General features: G+C 39.8%; 1 protein-coding gene across 9 annotated transcripts in view; it reads right to left on the bottom strand.

The window, feature by feature from the left end:
• Nucleotides 1-10,177: 10,177 nt before the first annotated feature.
• LOC118525087 (ATP-binding cassette sub-family A member 9) overlaps nucleotides 10,178-24,390 on the bottom strand; it is a 59,861-nt gene continuing 45,648 nt past the window's right edge. For 4 of the 9 annotated variants that reach the window (XM_078066002.1, XM_078066005.1, XM_078066004.1 and 1 more), the window contains 12 exons: nucleotides 21,989-22,057; nucleotides 21,436-21,527; nucleotides 20,124-20,244; nucleotides 19,415-19,532; nucleotides 18,589-18,680; nucleotides 16,206-16,366; nucleotides 15,740-15,815; nucleotides 15,572-15,666; nucleotides 14,744-14,863; nucleotides 14,421-14,561; nucleotides 13,475-13,554; nucleotides 11,119-12,194 (listed from right to left, as the gene is read on the bottom strand). In XM_078066002.1, the coding sequence (XP_077922128.1) occupies nucleotides 11,824-12,194; nucleotides 13,475-13,554; nucleotides 14,421-14,561; nucleotides 14,744-14,863; nucleotides 15,572-15,666; nucleotides 15,740-15,815; nucleotides 16,206-16,366; nucleotides 18,589-18,680; nucleotides 19,415-19,532; nucleotides 20,124-20,244; nucleotides 21,436-21,527; nucleotides 21,989-22,057 (1,536 nt within the window). In that variant the 3' untranslated portion in view covers nucleotides 11,119-11,823. The other 5 variants (XM_078066006.1, XM_078066007.1, XR_013445174.1 and 2 more) reach the window with 4 other exon arrangements.

The raw sequence follows: 24,390 nt of genomic DNA on the forward strand, positions 1-24,390 counted from the left end.
TTAAGCGTCTGCCTTCGGCTAAGGTCATGATCCTGGGGCCTGGAATCCAGCCCCACCACTGGCTTCCCGCTCAGCAGGAGTCTGCTTCTCCCTCTCTCTCTGCTCCTCCCTCCTGCTTATGCTCTTGTTCTCTCTCTCTCAAATGAATAAAAAAAAAATCTTTTAAAAAAATGAAATATTTTTGAAAATAGAATAATAATGCATGCAGATGTATATACATACATACATGCATGTGTGTTTCCATAGATGTTTGGAATGCAATTCTAAATAAGAAATGGGACTCAGAAGAGATGCCACAATGATATTTTAAAAAATATATCAAAATGAAAAATTAGAAAACATTATTTCTTAATGATAATGAAAATACAACATATCAAACTTGGGATTATATCTAAAGTAATGATTAGAGAGCAATTTATAGCTCTAAAGGTGTATATTAGAAAAGAGGTTGAACATCAGTGACCGAAGCTTCCACCTTAAGAAGCTAGAAATAGAACAGCAAATTTAACCCAATAGAGAAGTCTAGTTGCCCCAAAGAGAAAGACCAACAAAGCCAGAATTTGATTCTTAAAAAATAATAATAAAAATTGTTAACCTACTAGGAGGGCTGAGTAAGAAAATAAGAAAACAGAGAACAAATTACTTATATCAGGAATGAAAAGGAAAGTTTCTTTATAAATCCCACTAACATCAAAAAGTAATGAGGGTATTATAAACTATTATATTTTAATAAATTTGAAAATTCAGATTAAATGAGAAATCCTTAAAAACGCAACCTACCAAAAGTAACACAAGAAGCAATAAAAAAATCTAATAATTCTATATCAATTTAAGTCACTGAATTTATCACCACAAACCTTTCCTTGGAGGGGAGGAGGGAAATAGCCAGATCTAGATGGAAAATGTTTCTAAATACTTAAGGAAGAACTGGTACACTCTTACAGAAACTTTTCAAAAAACAGAAGGAATACATATGTAAAGAATTACCTTACTGCTAGACTGGATGGGCCCATGTTATCTCCAGTGACTTTGGAAGTCGGCTACTGACCCTCGGCCAAGAGAAGACTAGAAGGGCCAGCTAGTAATTTGCTTAAAATGTGAAATGCCCCGGCCAGTACCTGGGGCTATCCTGTCTTCATTGTATGGAGATGTTGAGGTGATAGTTCACATCTAATTTAACCAGTTAACACAGCCTGGTTTGGATAAATCACCAGTGAGGGATAAACATGCTGCTATATACTTTTACCTGGGCTCTCCTGAAGCCAATATTCCTTGCACCTATTTTGTGGCTGGTAATCAAAATACAAAGAGTAACCCGTGTGACTGAAAAAGGACCGTTGAGGACTTACTTCTGGAATTCCCTCAGGCCCCAGATAATTTCCCTGCCCTTTGTTTTCCCTGCTGTACCTTACCGAAATACACCCAAAGAGTCTGTGTGTTCTTTCAATTATCTGCTTCTATACAATTTATGGAATTGGCACTGTGTACAAGAAAGTATCCTTGGTGCCGCAGTTTTAATAATGGCTGTAGCTTTGTTTGGGAGAGAGACAAATGGAAAAGGTTGCCAAAGGAGAAGAACCGCTGATGCCCACTGGGTTTCGTGGCCATCCCTGGGGTGAAGTCGCAAAGCACCACAGTGGTGGACAAAAGGAAAAGCTTATCTGGGGCTTTGGGGTTGGTATATCTAGGGCCAAAGATGAATTACAAGTACATTGTAAAAGAAAATTCAAGCCGAGGTCAGCCAAGAAAATGGTACCTTGGCTGCTTTGGGTTCCTTCACCAAGAATGAAAGTAACTAAGTAACAGCCCAAGACCACCCGAACCCCTGAGTTATGGCTAGTGATTCAGTCTGTAAGGGAGGGACTTAACATCATAAAGGAGTTGGGGGAAACCTCTTTGGATGGGAATATGGTCCCTGTCTAATAAATGGTCACCAACAAGATGATATAGGTAGCAGGGGGGGAGGGAGAATCAAGACTACCTAAACATGGGGAGATGTGGTCAAAGACTTAGGCTGCTTTGTGAGCAAGCTTAAGGAACTCCCTCCCTCTCTTGAACATCTATTGAAGTGGATTTTACACACGAATATCAAAGAACTCTTCTTCTTGCACCAGATACGCCCAAGTGCAAGGGAATGCTCAGTCTTACTCAGGCCATCAGGTGGCACCAGCTTTTGTAGAAATTTGTATAAAGGGACAAATTCTCAATCCCCAATTTGTTAACCAGGGTAAATATGAGGGTTGTATAAAGTACACTGAGACAGGAATTGTGCAACTCCAGTCATACATATGAAGTGGAGTACTCCTTCTGAGGCTGCCAAAATTTTGGGAATGCAAGCAACTTTAGACTTGGTAACTGGCGAGTCTTCAATTTCTTTTTATTTTGTCTTTACCTCAGTTCATGCGGGATGCCATCATAAAAGGGCCTCCCACTGTTTGGCCCCTCGGAGGACTTTATTGTCAGGGGGATAAGCTGGGGGGAGGGAAGTGGTTGCAGACCTCCTCACCCAGCTACCACAAATGTGCCTGAATAATGGGGAGGAAATGTCCGTCATTTGGAAGAAAGAAGATCAGAATAAACATGTAAAAAAACAAAAACCTTGTAATAATTAAGTCATGTAGACTATGTAGGAGGTTAATTAAAAATGGAAGAAATGGATAATTACCAAAATTGGAATGGAACACTAAAGAGATTAGATGATCCAGATGTTCCACCAACACTTAGAGCTGCGACAGGACCATGGCAGATGCGTGCCATGAAAGCCGGCATCAATGACTTTTGAAATATTTGATGATCACTCAAAAGAGGAAACTACAATCAATTCAAAACCAGTGTCAATTGAAATGGTGGGAGACAAAGACCAGAATTATGATCCTGAGTGACGGGAGGGCGAGGGTCTCTTGGCCCAACTCCTGAAGATAGGTTGGCATCATGAGCAGTGAGGTATAGAAGATCTTGCTGAAAACTTTTTCCCAGACTTCCCTGATGTCAAATTTCTTACACATATCTTGGTAGATCCTAAGTCCAAGAAGCACATTCTGTGTGACTAAGAAAGAAGCCCAGGGCAGTATTCTCAGAGCCCACTGCTTGCTTATGTTTTTTCCTGGTCTAGCATATCCTTTACCTTTAAAAGCTCACAGGAGGAGTCTGAGCGTCCCTTCAGACATCTGATCTTGTGTGATCCACACAAGTTCCCAATGTGTTTTAGGAGGCCAGCACTACTTTCATACCAACATCAAACAAGGGTATTATAAGAAATGAAAATTATAGAACAACATGCCTCATAAGCATAGATACAAAATCCTGAGCAAATGTTGCCAAATCAAATACAGATAGTCATGACCTAATTGGCCATCAACTGGTCCAAGAATGCAAGTCTGGTCAGCATTCAAAAATCAATTGATTTAATTAATCATATTAACCACTAATAATTAATGGTTACTTTACCAAAAGAAAAAATCATTTTGTAAAAATCTACACCTGTTCATAATAAAAACTATCAGCAGACTAAGAAGGGAATTCTTCAATATGATAAAGGATTTTTAAAAAAACACAGCTAATATTACTCTTCATGGAAGAAGTATGGAATGTTTTGCCCCTTTGAGTAGGAAAAAGAAGGATGTCCACAATCAGTGGAGTGTTTTCAGCATTGTATTGGAGGTCTTAGCAGTGCCAAAATGGAGAAAAATGAACTAAAAGACGTAATTAGAAAGTAATGGGTAATTAGAAAGGAAATTGGTATTAAAAAGGGCACGTATTGAATGGAGCACTGGGTGTTATATGCAAACAATGAATCATGGAACACTACGTCAATAACTAATGATGTGATGTATGGTGATTAACATAACATAATAAAATTAAATTTAAAAAATATTTTAAAAATATTTTTCTTAGAGAATAAAGGAAAACATTTGGAAAAAACTTTAGATCAAGATATAATATTTAGTATATTACAAAAAAAACTTAAGACTAGAAAACAATTTATCAAAAATACTTTGTATTAATAGATCACATATTTACCCATAAACACAATGAAGACACTGTTACTATATTTTTAGTAAAGATTTTAAAATGAAAAAAAAAAGGAAAAATAAAGACTTATTCAGAGGAATATTTTCATAACATTGGGGAAAACAAAGTATTTTTAAGTCAGGACTAGCCATAAATGAAATTCTGTTCATTAAAAGGAAGTATTACGAGCATGAAACTAAAAATCATAAAATAAGAGAACATGTGTGCATCCGCTGTAGATCCACACAAGTCAATAAACAAAAGGCATACAACTTGATTTTTTTTATGGACAAGAGATCTCAATGCAAAAATATTTCCAAATGGCCAATAAATGTGAAAAGGGATTTAACATCATTAGCCATCAATGCAACGTAAATTAAAATCGTAATAAGATACTTGTGTACACCCACCAGAATGTCTATTATTAAACAGATAGGCAACAATGTGGAAGGCTCAGAATTCTTGCATACTATTGATATGACTCATGTGAATTTGTATGATTACTTTTCATAACTGTTTGGTAGTATCTACTATGGGTAAGTAAGTGCCTACTCTATGACCAGCAGCAATTAGACACTAGGACATCGATACACAGAAATGAATGCTTATTTCTACCAAAAGACCTATAAGTGGATGTTCACAGCAGGCTTATTCATAATAGCCTGAATGGATAAATCAATTACGGTAGATTTATACAGTGAAATACCACACAAAAACAAATAAGAGTGATCAGTTGCCATGTAGATGGATTTCACACATAATGTTGAGTTAACAAAAAGAAAACTAGACATGACCTGTAGAGACACAGAGGCTGTGACTGGGAGGTGGGCTCAATCACGTGCCTCTGTTCATGTGGTGGCTGTAACTGCCCAACCCTTGCTCCTCCTCTCCACCACAGGAAGAACCATGCTGTGTTTCTCAGGAAATGTATAACATTATAGTTATAATATACAACTTTATAATATTATAGTTATAAAGTTATAATATATATTATTATATTATATATAATATATACTATTATATATTTATATATATAATATACTATTATATATTTATTATATTATATATAATATAATAAAATAATATATTATAATATAATATAATAACATATAATATGATAATTATATAATATAATATATATTATATTATATAATATAATGATATATAATTATAATTATATAATATAATTTTAATTATATAATTATATAAATAATTATATGATAATAATTATAAAATAATAATTACATAATTATTATATATAATATTATATAAAGTTATAATATTACAACTTTATCATTCTAAAACATTTTTAGTAAGTTATAACATTATATTTCTTTTGTAGAAACATAGGGCATTTAGGGCTTAAATACCTGTGGAAGCGTGACTTCACTGAGGGGTGAAGTTCCTCATCAAAATCATCCAGTTCCTGCTCCTCAGAGAGGTGCAAGAAAACCTCTCCAGGAAAGGGGGGCAAGGAATAGAGAGAGGGATGTCACCCTGCGTCCTGTAGCTCCAAGTGAGTGTAAGGTCTTGCATGTATTGTATACTGATAGTCTACGGATGATATAAAATCACTCACACTGACCCACCTGCTCTAGGCTGGGAGGCAAGAGGCTGTACTCCTCCAGGTTGAAGCTCTATTTAACTGCAGAAGGATGGCCAGGTATTAGGAGCTCATCTTTTTTCAATCTGGATGGTTTACGACATCACCTTAGGGTACAAACAGAAAATACAGGCAAATCTTAAATGGAGTGATGGACAGAGAGTCTTATAGCTAAACACACAAACGTGTTTGCTCAGGTTTGCGGGGGGAAGAGCGTGTGTTATCTTTGGGTGTTGTCCACTTTGTGAGATCTCTGTTTGAGGGAGGAGACATCCTGAGAAGTTTTCCTTCCCTGCATGTGAGCTTTAGTAGACTCGGCACAGCGGCAGGAAGCTGTGGGAAGAAGAAACCTGGGGAAAAGGCAGACATCAGGAGATTAGAGTGAAGACAGCTATGGTTGTCTATGGTTGTCTAAGGAACAGATAGCCTCTTGGGCTTTTTTTCAGAAGCCATTACAGTTTGCCCCTAATAGAGTTGAAAATACTTCTGGTTCAACAAAATAGCCTGGGAGGCACAGTTAGGGTCCCTATTGGAGCCCAGTGGATTGGAAATGGGCCACCACATGTCCCAGGCCAATAGCAGCCACCGTGCCAATCTGGGGTGTACTGTGAATGACCACACGGGCTGGAAAGTTGGGACACTCAGGTTGGAGAAGAGAAAGATGCGTCACAGTGACCACAGATGCTATCAATAGAGGGGAGAAGAATGTCTCTCTTCTTGCTAGATGGGATGCTGCCCAAATCATCAATTGCTTAATAAAGCCAATTAGATCTTCAAATTGACTTTATCCTGGGTATTTTAGATTACATATTATTCATCTCATCTACCTACCTGTCCTGCACTTGGTTTTGTGTCTCCAGTTAACATCCTAATGGATGTGCTTTTACTGGTTCCGTTAAGCCCTAATAACCCTAAAAGCTCACCTGGAAAAAAATATATTTTTTTGATATATAGAAAGATGATAATAGAAAGATTATTAGACATCTCAGTATGTGGCTGGCTCAGTTGGTTAAGAATCTGACTCTTGATTTTGGTTCAGGTCATGGTCTCAGGGTCATGAGATTGAGCTCCACGCTCTGTGCAGAGTCTGCTTGAGATTCTCTCCCGCTCCCTCTGCCCCTCCCCCCACTCACATGCACGCGCTCTCTCTGTAAAATAAGTAAATCTTTTTTTAAAAAGTGTGGAAGGGGATACAACAGATTCATAATAGGAATAGAAAGCCTGAAAATGAGAGGGAAACACATAAATTCCATGAAGAAAGAAAGAACTTAAGTAAATGGTGTTGTGACAATTAGCTTGACAAATGTAAAAGAAAAAAGTTAGATCCCCACATTGTGCCTCACACAAAAAACAAAGTGTAGGTGGAGTCAAGAGAAAATGTAACAAATAAAACTTCAGAACAGTTGGAAGGAAATACAGAAGAATATATTTTGATTTCCAAAAAGGAAAGAGTTCCTAAAACAGGACACACACAGACACACAATCACAGAGTAAAAATTATAATGTTCAATCATAATAAAATTAAAACCTCAATACAACAAAAGAAATGATAAACAAAATCAAGATTAAGAAAGTTGAAGAGCTGGCAGATGTGTAAAGAAGTTGTCTGAAACAAACAAAACAGAAAAAGGAATATCCAGAATAAAGATCCCTTAAAAATACATTAGTTTTCTTTCTTTCTTTCTTTTTAAAGATTTTATTTATTCATTTGAGAGAGAGACAGAGAACACAAGCAGGAGGATAGCAAGCAGAGGGAGAGAGAGAAGCAGACTCCTTGCTGAGCGGGGAGCCTGACGCAGGACTCGATCCCAGGACCCTGAGATCATGACCTGAACTGAAGGCAGATGCTTAACCATCTGAGCCACCCAGGCGCCACAAAAATGCATTAGTTTTAAAAGTCAAATAGGAAGGTGGACAGGTAATACAAAAGGACAATTCACAAAAGAAGAAAGCTAACTGAGAAGATACTTGACTTCTCTGGAAAGCAAGGGAATACAGCCTCAGAGAGCAATGAATTACTGTATACTCTTATCAGATGGGCAAAGAGAAGGGCAATACTCAGCACGGCAGTGGATCTAGGAAAATAAATTCTCACATAGTTCCGGTGGGAAAATAGAGAACACTGGGGATATGGACACACACACACATTCATGCCCAGCAACTCTGCAATTTCTCTTCTAGGTCCATCATCTAGACATATTCTCCCACATGTGCATTAAAGATCTATGTTATTCTTAGTGTAATCCTTATATCATCAAAAGGCACAGAATCATCCAAGTTCAAAATTCTGGTAAGTTTTCTATTTCAACACTGCAGTATTTTCAAACAAAGTGAAGATTATGTTTTCGTCACAGGGAAAAGAGAATCTGAGAGTTTCCCATCAATTTAGTGTAAATAAAATAACCTTGGAGAATTAACAAAGTACCCCTTAAGTTGTGTTAGATAAATCAGTTTCTGAAGATTGGTATTTACCAGTGTGTTAACATGGCTAAATATTATGGAGAATCTCAATTAGATTTCAGATGTGTTAATATGTATTTATGGAAACAAGAGACATGTACTTTTTTATTTTTTGAGAGGGAGAAACCGTATGCAGGTGGGGCAGGGAGGGGCAGAAGGAGAATCCCAAGCAGGCTTCACACCCAGCACAGAGTCTGACGCAGGGCTCGATCTCACGACCCTGAGATCATGATCTGAGCCAAAATCAAGAGTCAGTCACTTAACCAACTGCCTCATTTAGCTTTCAATGCTCTTTGCCATACTTGCTTTTTCAGAGGTTCCACTGCTTTGGGACACACCAGTTTGCGAGGTTCTTCATTTTCCCTCACCGAAATCATTTACAGACCCTTGTACAACACATTACTGAGGCTTATGCTCTCTTTAAAAAGTTCAAAGAGACATGAACTTCAAACAGAAGTTACTCCAATGCCTACAAATTTTAAAATGTATTATTGACCATTTTTATTGCTAATTTCCTAGATTTCTTCAAGAAGAACAATTTTTGTAGTTTAGTCCAGAGTATTTAATGCAAGACACCAAAACCCCCAAATGAACAAGATCCACTATCTTTAATTCATTTTTTACTTCGCTCCAAGATGATAAAATTCCAAGCAGTTGGCTTAAGGACATATAATTGTAATACAGTGGGGTGATTTGGACAATGTCTAGAAATGTTTTTGATTGTCACACTCAGGTGGAGATTGCTACTAGCATCTAGTGAGTACAGATCAGGATTGCCATTGAATATTCTACAAGACACAGGACAACCTCTCCTTTCTCCCTCCCCCAACAAAGAATTCTCTGGCACAAAGTGTTAACGGTGTCACTGTTGAGAAAAGCACATCTAGTATGAGAAAAACAAACCCAGTATCATTAAAATTATTTATTCATAATCACTGCAATGTTTTCATTTGTTAACCCCTTGGAATAAATTATTCTTACTTTCTACTTCAAATACTCCAAACATTCACTCAGTATAACTTTGTAGATCTAAGTTAGGTCATCCCTTCTTGGCTTTTTACAATACAATGAAGGGTGGACTCACTCAAAGGCATCATGTCTTGGGTTGGAAGTTACTGTTATTTGGCTATACTTTGAGGCTGGTGTGGGACAAATGGGTTGAAAGTGAAGGAAGGGTCACCCTTGTAGAGTTGATCCAGGCAAGGACTGGGGACAGGCAGCTTAGAATAGTTCAAAGGTCTTTGGCGATTGCAGCAAGAAATAGTTACTCCAGGGTTTTGTCCCCACCCATTTCCTGGCATGATCTGTGTTAGTTAACGTCATGTTGACTATCTGTTGTAACAAACAACCCCACAGTCTCAGTAACCTCAGTAGCTCAATGCCACAAAGTGTTTTGTAGGGGTTTCACTTTTTGGTTTTGCACTGGAGTGTGTGTAGGTGTGTGTTTCATGCCTTGGTCCTGCACAGTCCAGGGAGCTCTGTAGGCAGCTCATCTCCAAATGGTGACTCCCAGGCTAGGTGCCAGAAAACTTGGTTTCTGGTGATGTCTCTCTTCCTGGCTTGCAGATAGCCACCTTGCCGTGTCGTCATGTGAGTGCACAGAGATATGGTGTCTCTTCCCCTTCTTGTAAAGATACCAATGCTATTATGGCCCCAATCTTAAGATCTCACTGAACCTTCATCTCCTTAAAGGCCCCATCTCCAAATGCAGCCACACTGGAGTTTGCGGCTTTAACAGAAGAATTTCAGGGGAACACAAGTCAGTCCATAAGAGCTAACAACAGCAATAGTAGCAAGAACAACAAAAAAACTTACCTAAATAAGAGTATACAAGTATATTGCACTGATTTTAAGGTGTTACAGGGTCACCAGTTGGAGAGGTCATAACATACATAAACATGAGAAATTAAGATCTGCATAGGAGTAGACCCTTGCATCATAAGAAAACATATAAAATCAGAAATATGTTTCCAAATTGTAAGATATGTCATTTTTAAACTTTCCCCCACTTGATTATTCAAATTCTTACTGAAATTACTTATTTTAACAGGTTTCAAATTTCCTTGACAGTCACAACAGACAAAACATAGACTGTACAAAATGTGAAAAATGACAAAAAAGGAAAATCCGTTTATTATGAATAAGCAAACAACAACAAAAACAAACAAACAAACTCTGAATTACAAAACACAAATACTTGTTGGGATGAGCGCCAGGTGTTTATACGGAAGTGCTGTGTCACCGTATTGTCCACCTGAAGTTAACATCACACTGTACGTTAACTAACTGGAATTTAAACAAAAACTTTAAAAAAAGCAAATACTGTGCTGTTCTGTAATCACCGCCTCTCTTTCCCCTAAAATCAGGATTCGGTCTTACTTTGTACTTGCGCACTTTATTCAAAAGGATAAGAAAATATTCAAAGTTTTGATGTTGAAACAAAGAAAATAAAGCAACCTCTGTGTCATCTTGAGAGATCCAAACATTCTACAACAAATGCATTTTCGATTTACCTCCGTATGACACGTGGGATTTAGTTGCCAGTACAGAGGCCCCATGGTCCGGTTTTGAGACGGTTCTCACTGCCTTTTCTCCTTAGTCCTACTATCCCTCACGTTATTGAGAAAAATGGGGACATGAGTTTCAAAAGCATTTTGTAGCATATCTGAGATAAGATATATTAATGACATAAAATATTATCTTTAAAAAGAGGCATAAGACTAAAAAGAAACATAGGGTATTTGGGGCTTTAAGGGTCTTCCTGTGGGAGGAGTTTCCTCTTCACTGAAGGGTCAAGTTCTTCCTCAAAGTCATCCAGCTCCTGTTCCTTGGAGAGTTCCAGGAAAACCTGAGACGGACAAGAAATAAAGAGGGAGAGAGGCCACACTGCCTCCGTAGCTCCAAGTGAGTGCAAAGCGTCCGCTCACGCTGTACATTTATAGTGCATGGATGAACCGAGTCACGCACACTGACCCACCTGCTCCAGGGTGGACTGGGAGAGGCTGTACTCCTCCAGGTCGAAGCTCTGTTTAACTGCAGAAGGACGGACGGACGTTAGGAGTTCATCTACTTTTTTATTTGGAGAGTTTTACCAAGTTATGCACAAAATCTACATACATACAGATTTTAAACATGAAGGATAAGGTAATAAATATTCTCAGACTAAATATGGAAAGACAGGTGCTCGCCTGGGCAGCACATATGCTAAATATGGAAAGGCAAATTCACCCTGTGGTCTTGTAACAGGACGGAAATACTCTCCCATTGTCTTAGAGTTTGGGCCGGGGCATACCAGACTGGAAAACAATGTGCAAGGTCCCAGACCACCTATGCCGGGTGAGTGGAGAGACAGTTCCCCCCTGTGCTAGAACACTACCATGTGCCCCTCAACATTTGCCTTCACTCTCTCTACTCTGCTCTTTGCTTTACCGGCTGACTTAAGAGGCTTTTTCTGGTGGTTTCCACCAGTGGTAGCTCATGAGGAGGGACAGAGGAGAGGGGAGGTCAAGGCCTTTATTCCTTCACTCCCTCCCTGATATCAACTTTGTCCCTTGATTGAAAGTCACTGCTTCTCACGAGGTCACAAATTCTACATGATTCTACTCCCGGGTTCCAGCCATTGCTTCCTCTCTTAGTCCCTTTGGACCTGAGAATGGCAACACTTCTGCTAAGTCTAGCCTTGGGTCATTGCACTGTGCCTTGCCCCTTGGCAAATGGTCCCTGCCTAAACCAAACTTTGTCAAATTATCCTAATTTTGAGTTGACCATCTGTTATCAATGTGGACTGTGATTAAGACCCCCAAATGTGCAGATACATAAAAGGAAGAAAATAATGAACCGAGAGGTAAGACTAGAAAGCAAAGGTTTCTTGTGGGCAGTTGTCCAGATTGCTGTGGCATTTCCTTTCTCCCCTCTGTGGACAGAGGATCTGGTGGGATTGACCTGTAATCTGGGGACATGGGATTGGGTCCTTGCCTCAAGTCTGGGAACATGAAAAAAATTGTGGACAGTGATGGCCCTGTACTTGCAGAGTTTGGAGAGGCCAAGATGCTGCATCCAATGGAGGTCCTCCAAGAGATCTCTTGGAAAGGCAAGGGAATTCCAAGAAGTGGCCCAGAGGCTGCAAGAGACCAAGAGACCAAGAGGAGAAGGCATCACCCACCCCAGAGTAGAAGCTTTAGTCAGAGGTTACAGATGGGAGGGAGAGGGAGTCTTCAAGGAACTCCTCTCTGCACAGGAGGCCCTCATGCCATAGTCCGGCTCTAATGAGCAAATCAAGCTTTGCTGTCATCTTTTCTTCCCTCTCCTTACACTCCACACCAGAGAGGCTCAAAAGATCGGATGAGCAGAGGAGGAATAAGATAAGAAGGGAGATAAAACCAACCCTCCCACCTCCCTACCTTCAAGTCTCCAAATATTAAGCAACTAAGCAACTCTGACCTGGAGTGGGCATGCGAGGCTGGAGTTCTGTGCAGTTTGCAACACCCCAAAGCGATCTGATGCTATGGGGGAATGAGTCTATGTAGCAGGACACAGGAATAGTCACAGGACATGGGTTGTGCTCACACACTACGGGATCTACCTCATTCAATAAATGTATTGCAGCTGAGAAGGTAACTGTGTCTCACCTAACATTTGGAGGGAAAAAAAATGCTAACTTACATTTCCACGACATAGTGGGGTGGAAAACTGTGATAAAAAGTTAGGTTACCCCCCCAAAGCAGAACTTTAGTTTTTTGTTTGTTTGTTTGTTTTTTTAAAGATTTTATTTATTTATTCATGAGAGACAGAGAGACAGAGGCAGAGGGAGAAGCAGGCTCCCAAGGAGCAGGGAGCCCGATGTGGGACTCGATCCCAGGACCCTGGGATCATGACCTGAGCTGAAGGCAGACGCTTAACCATCTGAGCCACCCAGGTGCCCTCAGAACTTTAGTTTTAGCAAATGAAACACAGCAGAAGGAATCTGAGGTGGGAGGGAACATGTTTAAAAGCAGAAACATTAGAAGGCTCTGAAGAAAAGGCTCACTGTACTCTAGGGATGTCTTTGTGGACACTCCAACCCTAAATGCCAACGATCTCTTCCCTCTAGAGTCTCATTCAATTAGGACAGGACTTCTCAACCTTGGCACTGATGACATTTTGGTCTGGTCCTTCTTTGCTGTGGGAGGGAGTGGACCTGTGTGCATTGTAGGATGTTTAGCATCATCCGGGGCCTTGACCTACAAGATACCAGTCGCACCCCCCAACTCCAGCCCCAGTTGTGACAACCAAAGGTATCCACAGACATTACTGAATCACTCATGGTTGAGAACCATCATTAAAAGTCTTAATACTTCTTATACTGGTTTTATGCAAGATTTGAATTTCTCTGTTTCCTGGAGTCCAAACGGTCACTCTTACCTATCTCTAATTTGAAGAAAGCTTGCGATAAGGGGTGCACATCCTCAACAGGCAACTTATAGACCATCAGGGAGGAGTACCTGCCAGGAATGGAGAGGGAGGCTGAGCTCCATGTTTCAAGAAGACAACCATTAATAGATGCATGTCTAAAAAGCAGCAACAACATCACCAACAATTTATCTCAATGTACGTGTCTGCAGAGCCATGGATGCAGTGATAGTGGGAATGTTCTTTAATCAACAAGAAGTCACTTTATTCAAGCAGAAGCAGGAGGGGGCTCTCACAGTAGGGCTCCCTTTTACTCTTGGGAGGAATGGGAGACAGAGGAGACCAGCAGCACTTGCACCCCAAGATGGTGAGAGGCAGGATGACTTATCATCCTTCTTCCTTAGTGAGAAGAGAATAGCATTTAAGTACAAAGAACTAAGTTCACCTCCTGGCTCCACCACTAGGATTTGGCATGATCAAAACGACCTCAAGTGCCATTACCGATAATAATAAAAATGCTAAGAGCCACCACTCACTGAGCTTTGACTGATGCCTGGCACCAGGTCCCAGCTTCAGACAAGTGGTCGCATTTAATGGGGATGGTTTTACCCTCTAGAAAGGATCCAGATGACCAAGGTCCATGCACACATTAGGACCTGGCACATGATAGAGCTGCCAGGAATGTGAATTCCCTTACAACAATCAGCTTCCCAATCAGTACTTTGCTCTCTTATATCCCTCCTGTGGAAGGAAATTCCCTTGGAATTGGGCCTTTCTCTAATAATTAATCAAGAAATAAAATCACAGTTAATTAATTAGAGATTAGCCTCTAATTAATTAAGTCACAATTACCATAGAGTTAAAAAAAAAAAAAGAAGAATGATCAAGTAAAGCTTTTATTTCTCTTTGCCATAATAGAAAAACAAAAAAGATGAAACAAGCCAACCCCTGTGTTCACCTTTCCTGCCGAGCAGCCTGGGGGAAAAGTCTCAGAATTTCACAGTGGAGGGGCTCCACCTGGGCAGGGGTCTTCACCTTCATCTCTAGCAGATACTCTTTACCAAATTTGCTTTTCAGGTGTTGTATGGAACCGATACATCTGGAGGTAGGAGGAGGATGAAGTCAAGGAAGAGAAGAAGATAAATCGATTGCCAGTGACTTTCAGCCTCTGGAGTCCAGGGCCAGGCCACTCCAGCCCCTGACAGTGATAACCCTGTGCAGGGAAATGTCCTTTGCTCAAGGCCCACTGGGAGCCAAGGGTGGGTTTGGATGGGCACCCACCTCAGCCTTCCGGACACCATGATGGCCACGCGGTCACACACGGCCTCTGCCTCTGCCATGTAATGAGTGGTCAGGAGGGCGCCCCTCTCCGTGTTCCTAAAGGTGGCCCGGATCGCCTGCCTAAAGGGAGGTTAGGGGCAATGCCAGCTGGTGGCGATGCTCAACGTAAGATGTCTTCTCATCTTTTAAACATGTTTTACCAGCACACATGAAATAATTAGTGAATTCAGTTTAGACAAAAAAAGTTTTGGAGGGACAGCATTCATGTAAATACCCAAACTATCGGGTGGGGTAATATAATTCAGAACATGGCTGGTGCTGAAGGTAGAAGATGATATTGGGTAAAAGGTTATTTAGAAAAATGCTGAATTCCAAGGATATGTATGAGAGGGCAGTGGGAAGAAAGAGAGAAAACGAGGAGCACTTATTTAAAAGCATGATAATAATGATATAAACCCTAAAATACAAAACAGCAGATTTCAGAATCGTCCTAAGAACTTGGGATTTTTTTTTTCCTGATAAGAACTGTGTATCAGGTGATGCTGTATAAATTGAAACTGAATAATAGACTGATATGGCTGGGTATAAAAATGGGCCATGCATACTCCGAAGATCTACCATGAAAACAAGATTCTTAAGAGTATTAGGGTGTTAGAATTATCTTTTTCTCCTTAATAAAAACTGGCTGTGATAGGGCATCAGATTTTTCGCCCTTAATATTGCATTTCCTGATAATGGGTTGTCTTTTGCCTTATAAACAATGATTTTGAAGACTAGTTGTTATAGGACTAATCAGTTCACTTAGGATTACTCATGACATCTCCTCACCACATCTGCTGCTGCCCCTCGGGGTCCATGCCCGTGGATGGCTCATCCAGAAGCACCACCGATGGGTTTCCCAGGATGCTCAGCGCGAAGCACACCTGGAACGAGAGGAACAGCATGTCTGGCACCGACCTATGGGGTGTGCAGAGTAACACCGAGCCCTGTTCCTACCTTCCTCTTTATTCCCTCGGATAAGGCCTTCACGGGCAGCTTCAGCTGGTCCTGCAGCTTGAGCGCATCCACCAACCTGGAGGAAGCAGAGTGAGTCAATCCACATTACCCCCACACTATGAGGAATGTGTGTGGGGAATGGGTAAATCAGAACAAACACTATATTAGAGACATTTTTAAAAAGAGTATTCAGAATGATCATAAAATTGAAACTACCTAGGATACTTTATGAGCCTTTTATAGTGGTCAAATTCATATTTTTCAATGACATCTTTCCATATTAAGGAATAATCAACAATATTTTTCTCTCCAGGCTTAATACAACACTCCACTAGCTTCTTGATAACTACATCTTCTCCCACAGGTGTGGAGTCATTGGTTAGAATCTCCCTTCCTTAATTCTGTGGGAACATCTTTCCTATCACATCCCCCCAGTAGAGAACCAGTGTGTCTCCCACCCACGTACTGTGTGATGGTGACCGTGGCGTCCCCTTTCTTCAGCCCTTTGATGGCGGCGAACACCTCTAGATGTTCCCTCACTGACAGGTTGGGCCAGAGCACGTTCTCCTGAGGACAGTATCCCAGGAACCCGAGGGAGTCCCCCTCACTGCTCCCTTTCAAAATCACCTGCACAAAAAGTTCATTCCCACATTCAGTCCAAAATTGTGTATACACATGTATGGGCACATGAGTGCATAATTCAGTGATGTCCTCCTCGTACACACACAGCTGCCAAGAGTACAAATGTAAATAAGTGATCACTTAGCTGTAGGCGAAAGATGGCAAAAACTCAATAAATCAAAAGGAACATATTCCACATTGTCATATCTCTCTATAGACTTTATTTCCAAGTCCATTACCTTGGTTGGATTCAGGGTGGCTTACTTGGTTGTTCATTGTTTGACTTCCTTCACTGATCCAAACATTCAAAGGAGTAGATACTTGTTGAGGATTCTATTTCCCCAATGTTAAACTAGCTATAATTATAGGATCTGTTGCGCAAGTTTATTGTGAGCATTAAAAATGGCAGTGGTTCTCAATCAGGGGCAATCTTCTTTCCAGAGAACATTTGGTAATGCCTGGAGATGTTTTTGGTTGTTATACTTGGGTGCTGCTGGAATTGAGTGGATAGAGACCAGGGATGCTGCACAGGACAGTCCCTCATACACACGCACAAAAAAACCTAGACCAAAATGTTACCAGTGCCAAACTTAAGAAATCCTGAACTAAGATAATAAATGAGAAGTCCTTGGCACTAGTCTGGCACAAAGGAACCAGTAAATACTAATAAATAGCATTTATTATTTTTATGAGCCAATCACTGTGCTATATGACAATATTAACAGGTCATGTGTACCAGTGCTTACTATGTGCTAGAATCTAAGCATTTTATGTGTTTTGAATTACTTTATCCTTAGAAAAATCCTATATGACTCAGGTATTAGTTTTATCATCCCTGTTTCACACAGGAGAAAAGTAACATGTGCATAGATTTAGTAGCTTGCAGAAGGTCACACAAGGTAAACCTGGGAGTTAAAGCTGGACTCTGCCTTCAGAATCCAAGCCCTTGACCCCAACTCTATGTTGTCTTTCCCCAATATAAAGGAGGAGAGAACTAGTTAATGTGGGCTCACAGAGCTTTCAATCTAGACAGAGAAATGGAAAATAAAAACAAGTAGACGCATATGGGGATGAATTATAGCCCCTGCTTAATGCTTTCAAGGCAATAAACGTGATAAAGAATAAAAAGGGAAGATCCAATGTAGCCATGAGTGTAGTCAGGGCAAATCCTTTTGCGGAGGTAAATTTTAAAGTGATGAGAAGGAGGTAACCAAGTACAAAACCAAAGGAGGAGCACTCTAGCCAATGGAAAAATAAACCCAAAGGTCCTACAGAGGGACGATGACCAAAGGCCAATGTGAGCAAGGGGTGAGCAGAGCCCAGATCTTACAGGGCCTTTTTTGGCCATGCTAAAGATTTTGGATCAATTCTTTTTTTTTTTTTTTAATTTTTTATTGTTATGTTAATCCCCATACATTACATCATTAGTTTTAGATGTAGTGTTCCATGATTCATTGTTTGTGCATAACACCGATTTTGGATCAATTCTAAGTGAAGGATGATAAGCAGGATGGTGACATGATCTCATCTGCATCTTTTAAGGACTGTTCTGGCTGCTGCGTGAGGCAAGAGGAGAAATGGAAAGACAATTCGGAAGCTTATGTTGCAATCCACACGCCTACACAACCTCTCTTCATGGTCCCACTCCCTCTGCCCTCAACCTTCTGTCAAATGTCAGCAGCAGGTCCTCCTCAGTGTTGTGGTCCCTGTGGATCTCCGGCCATCATGTTATCCAACTTGGCCTAGACGTACTGCCAAGTGACATTCACATACCATTCTAGCTTTTGATTGGGACTTTAGACAATCCTTATTTTTTTTCTCTAATCTATGACCTCTCTTTTCTGAATAAATCCTGGATCTTGGCAATTCAATTCAACAAATTCTTAGGATACATAAGTCAACAAAAAATAAAAAATAAAAAACCCAAAGATCTCTGACCTGAATAAAGCTAATGTTCAGCTTTACTTTTACCAAAACACTTCCTTTTAATGTCACTACTTTTCATTCAATAAAACATATGGTGTAGATAACATGGAGCCCTTTTTGGCAGCTCACCATTTTTGGAATTAAGGAGAGAAGTTTTTAATTAATCCTCTTCATTCCATGCATAACTCAATGGATTCATAAGAAAGGATCATTCACATATTTTTAAGACTGTCATCAATGTTCACGGGTTAATGCTTGTTCAAGGCAGCATTAATGACCATATTTCTGTGTGGTTTACTGACCTGCCCTGCGGTTGGATTTGTATCTCCAATTATCATCTTAATAGTTGTACTTTTACCAGCTCCATTGTGTCCTAAGAGCCCTATAACTTCACCTGAAAGAAATAGGTATGCTTAGAACTTCAAGTAATTACAATAAATCTAAAAGCAAATACTATTGGAGGGCTCACTATGTGTCAGGCTCTGTGTCGAGTGCACGAATGCATTAATTCATCTGTTCTACACACACACACACACACACACACACACACACACACACCCCTAAGCATTGTTACTGGCTTCAATTTATAGGCAAAGAAACTGAGGGGTAAGGAGGATGTATAACTTGCTCATGCCCATGGTCATACAGCCATTGAGATGCTAAGCTGGAACAGAAACAAATTTTGGTCCCAAAGTCTGTTGCATTTAACAGACACTTTCACAAAATGTGCTCTTTGTTAGAATGGAGACTGCACTGCTGTGTCCCAGTGAGTTCCCTCTTGCGTATATTCCCTGTTGTGAAATTAATGGTACTTTGAAAGCTATAACATCCTTCTTAACTGCCTCCTTTTTTTCTTTTCTTTTTTTTTTTTTTTTTGGTGTTCTTTTTTTGTTTGTTTGCCTGTTTCAACAGAACAGACAGAACTGTCTTCTTAGGCAAAGAAAAAGCACTGTTATTATAACTGAGGCTTTTAAGCAGGACAGATCTGTGTGTGCCTGTGGATGAGTGGGCTGCCTTTCATGATTATCAATAGATGGCCCCAGATTCGGGTACTATTATTTCCTCCCAAAGACCTCATCTTGGGAGGTCAAGATAGCTCTGCCAACAGTTAAAACTACTGTCTCCAACCTTTTTTAACACAGAAAGAGACATTTCTTATGGCCACTTTTTTCTTCCTCTTAGCAAAGCAGTTTCTCTTTTTGCCTGCATATTCCTTCCGTAGACAGCTAGCAATGATGACGGGTTTCTGTAGAGACAAGTAAATAACAATGGGGCTTTATTCTTACCTTGAAATGAGTGAGTGCACCATATTCCTTCCAACCACATTTTTCCCTGTACAGAATCATGACTCAGACAAGTCCTTCCCCCAGAAACTGCCATTTTCAAGTGAAATTTCCCAATCTATATTCCTGCAGGGAAATAACATTTGCACCGTATCGCATGATCTGTGCTTCTCTTTCTCAGAAAATAGGAATAGAGACATCCACCAAACCTATTGGACTGTTAAGACACACACTCACACACACACACACGCACACATGCACACAAACACACATACACCTCAGATGGACTCCCTCCTCTTGCAGTAAGCTTTACTCAGTTCATAAGACTCACAATGTCTTACTTAGGTTTTGTAATGTGTAGCTTTTCTTACCCAAAATACAACCCTGAAAAATGAATTAACAAGTCTGTGCCTGTGTGTATGTGTGTATTTCCCTTGTTCTATCTCTGTGGACATTGCATATTCAGTGAAGTCAAGTGATGAGCTATGTGTGTAAGGACGAAAGAACCACAAAGTGTTTTTCAAAATATTGATGCATGTTTTTAGTCGTTCTACCTCATCAAAGTCTTCAACAGTCCCAGCATTTGTGGTTCTCCTTCTTTCTATCTGAACATCTTCATCCTCTCCTTCGGGTTCTTCTGGGTTTGGAAAAATGCCACTGCTTCTTGGAGAAATTCTAAAATCAAAACAGTGTGATAATAACAGGTTTCCAGTTGAAAAACTTGTAGCAAAAATGAGCTTTCTGTAGACTGCTCTCAATTATGTGAATGGGTTCACTGTGAGTACAACATAACCCCCATTTTTCAGCTCTGTGCCATGTGCCTTGCAAACAACCTGGTTCCCATGATGAGTCAAGTGATGCAACTCTTGCTTTTTCCCTAGGTTTACTTTTCCTTGTTGGTTGTGACTTTTAAAAAACATAATAATAATAAAACAGGACACATTCTCTGGCAAAAGATTTTGGGGCACAGTTGTGTGAGAAAGGCATCTAGGAACTGTAATTTTGGCACAGATATTTTGGAATTCTGAAGACTTTGCGAGAACTGTGGATTGAAACATTTGGAATTTGAGACATATCCCAGAAAATCCAGGACACATAATCACCAGTATGTGAGCACTGTCACTTTTTAGGAATGTTTCAGAATCACTCCTTCCTGACTGCTATCTATCCAGTTATTTCCTTCATCACCCCCACCACTGATTACTGCTGATTCTCATCTTCTCCCTCCTTCATGCCATCACAAATTGCTGCTGTCTGCTGATTCTTGTCACGCTCCTGCCCTACCACCTACTTTACAGTTGAACTTGATTCATATTTTGTGAGTTAGGTGAGGTTTCCAAAACACACCTGTCTTGATTTCCCATTATGTAATTTGCAAAATCTTTCCAACACTTCTCTATTCCAACACCCTCTAAAATTCAGCTTTAATTTAATTTTCCATTATCTTCCAATACAAACTTTCAAGTTCTTTCTAGCTGTCTACTCAAATCTACAGGAAGGTGGCATTTATATCAACTTCTGTTCTTTTGCTCAGACTACCCTACCTTCCTGGACTGGCTACACTTACCAATTGTTTATCTATACTTACCAATTATTTTAAAGATTTTATCTTTCGTATATAACTTTCTTTTAGTATGTCAATGAAATTCCTTAATTTTTCAGCATCTCACGTGTGCTGATGTGGCTTCCCTCATTAGATTGTAAGCTCATTAAAATATCGTGAATTATAATAATTTTGTACACTATACAATTCCTAAAAGAACAATCCTGTGCAGTTATTTTTACTCAATTAACTTAAGCATATTAAAATGTTTTTAAACAATGAATATTAAATAAAACATGAAATTGTATTTGAATTTTCTCAACCTGAATGCGGGATCTTTTCTCATTGATTTCTTCCTAAAGTTCGCTTCCAGACACCGGAGAACAAAAACAAAAATGCAAAAATGAAGGTAAGGCTAAGGGGAGAAAAAGACAATCAATATTAGAAATCACCATAAAAACAAGTTCAATATTGGAATTTATTTAAGGAGTTTGATCATATGTACAAAGATAGATCTGATAACATTTTGACAAGTTTGAAAGACAATCGATTTAATATCCAATGAAACTCTCAGAGCTAGCTTCACTGTTCTTCAGAGAAGCTGTAATAGACAAGATAGTAGTAAGTTGGTACCCAGACTATTCATGCCATTGAGAGTTTGGGCTCCACACTCCATGTCAGATGATTGTTATAAAGAAAGCGGTCCAAATTTTAAAGCCTCTGTGCGTGTGTGTGTGTGTGTGTGTGTGTGTGTGTTGCTTCAGATGCCTAAAATACTGCATTTTTAAGTGCCAAAGTTAAACTTTTTAACTTAATGCTAAGCAAACAAATGTGTCCCCCTCATGCAAGAACATTTAAATGGAAATGTATTCTTACTATTAGCAGTGCCAGAAACACAACTTGATGTTCTGAAGCTCCTAAATAATCCATGGAGTCAGGAGAAATCTGTAAAATGAGGAAAAGTAGGTTTAGATGAACCTTTATCTGTTCTCAAATCTCATCTCATCTCATGTAAGATACACTAATGTCCTTTTAATGACTTTGCCAGCGTTCTCTCGTGCATCAGGTAAAAGTCGATTTCCGACTGTGCTATGTGTCTTCCTTGCTTCCAAAGTCACTCAGTAACCTCCTCTCCTGTGCTGGCCTAGAGGCTCAGATGCTTTTAGAACACTGTGAGTCAGCATGATTCTCCGTGCTAAGAGAATCCTGGGTGGTGCTGGGGACCATTGAAGCCATGGGCAAGATCTGTCTTAAGACAAACCCTCTTCCCTTTTACCTGCTTTTCTCCCTACATTTGTGCTCCTTCCCTAAGAGCCCTGGAACCAGTACATTGCTCTGTCCCTTGCTCCACCCACTCTTAAGAATAATCATGACAACTCTTCATGCTAAAGACAAAACTCTTCACCTGGAATTTGGCATGGTTTTCATTAGATTTACAACACATGCATAATATACAGAATATACATGCATAATACATAAGTGCATGATTTTCATTAGATTCACAATACATTCTAAAACATCCCCCAACTCCCTTAGTAAATAAAGAGTAAAGAGCCAATTTTGTTTCTTGAGCTGTATTTCCCAGGACGTTTTTCTGAGCAATGTTAAGCTGACATAGGAAATCTCTATCACAGCCATCCATCATCTAGAAAAGATGATTATATTTTTCTCATTGAATGGTTTTCCAGGACCCTGACATTATTTCAAATAATCTTGTTCTCCTATGTGCCTCTGTCACCCGCTTCCAAACAATGTACCACATCCAAAATCAACTTCAGGCACCCTAATCTTTGTCCTGTCTACTATGTTTTATTTTTTCAGCTTCCTTGCTCTACTATCCTTACTCCATAATTTGGAGTTGGTGACCCTCCAACCCACCAACCCCACCACTGTCCCACTGTCCATAAACCCCCTCATCTCCTTAACTTCATCATTCCCCAGCTTAGAATCTCCATGGTCCATTGCTACAATCCCTCCTTATACAGAACCACTGCTCATTGCCACATTGATTGTACCTTTATCCTTTTCTTTGTCAGACTCAACTGGGAAAACATTAACCCTGATTGAACCCAACTCCACCTGCCCTGAACTGCATCTGGGAAGGAGACTATGATAAGAGAAACTATCAGCTTTGCTGACTGCACTTGCAAAGTAGGGCAAGGGGTCTTTTAATACTCCCTGTCAATTCTACTGGTGATCTACTTTCTGAAATAAATGTTTACATCTTTTCCTCTATCCTCAACATCCCAACACCCCTGTTCACCTCACTTTAAGTTGATAACTTCATCTCTTTCCCTAAGAAAGGAGGATCACTCAGAAGAGAATCATGCGTTTACTACCATCAAAGCCACTAAATGATCTGCCTCTGGCTATGATCTTCATAAATAGATGAGATGTTCTTGCTTTGATGGAAAGCAACCTCTCTGCTTGGGTGCTATATGTTTTTTTTTCTCAGCTATTCAAGAAGTTGGCTTCTTAGGTAGTTCATGTCTCTCTTTTCATCAAAATTTTCTCTCCTATAAGCACGTTATCTCCCTTCTTAAACAAAAATGTAGTTTCCTCATCCATCTACTTTCCCATCTGTTACTCTTTTCAGTGAAACTAGAAGTAGCTGTCTCTATTGCACTACTTCCTCATATCACAGTATCTACTAAGCTCGCTCTTGTTAGGTTTGGTGTTCACCCTTTCCTTGAATTCTGTCTGGTTAATACCACCGATGACTTTCATGTAGTCAAATCCAGTGGTCTCTTCTCAGTCATCAACTTTCTAGATCTCTCGTTTGATGGTTGAATCACTCCCTCCTTCCTGAAATATTCTTTACTGCCATCTGGCTCATATCCTTCTATACGGATACTTTAAGTGTTTAAGGAGAGTTTCTGAGAAGAGATTCTGGCAATCAACAGTTCCCCACTTTTTCTCCTACCTCATGGGCTCCTCCTCAACCTGACTGGCTGACTCTTCTTACCAATCTTTAAATTTTGGAGTCAAGGCCAAATCTTTGGCCCACTTTTTATTCGAACTATACTTACTCTGTAGGTTATATTATCTAGTGCCATCACTTAGATATCATTTATATGCTGATGGATCTCAAGTAACCACATGCTGGATTTCAGACTCATACATCCTACTGGCTACGTGGCATTTCCCATTATGTGCCTATTAGGAATCTTAAACCCAATATGTCCAAAATTAACAGAAAAAGTACATCTCATTAGCCTCCCAGTAGGGTCATTTTGTCCCAGGAGTGAGGGTTATCACGAGAACTATAAAATTCCACT

This window comes from Halichoerus grypus, chromosome 2 (genome assembly GCF_964656455.1).
Source record: "Halichoerus grypus chromosome 2, mHalGry1.hap1.1, whole genome shotgun sequence".
Classification (NCBI taxonomy): Eukaryota; Metazoa; Chordata; class Mammalia; order Carnivora; family Phocidae; genus Halichoerus; species Halichoerus grypus.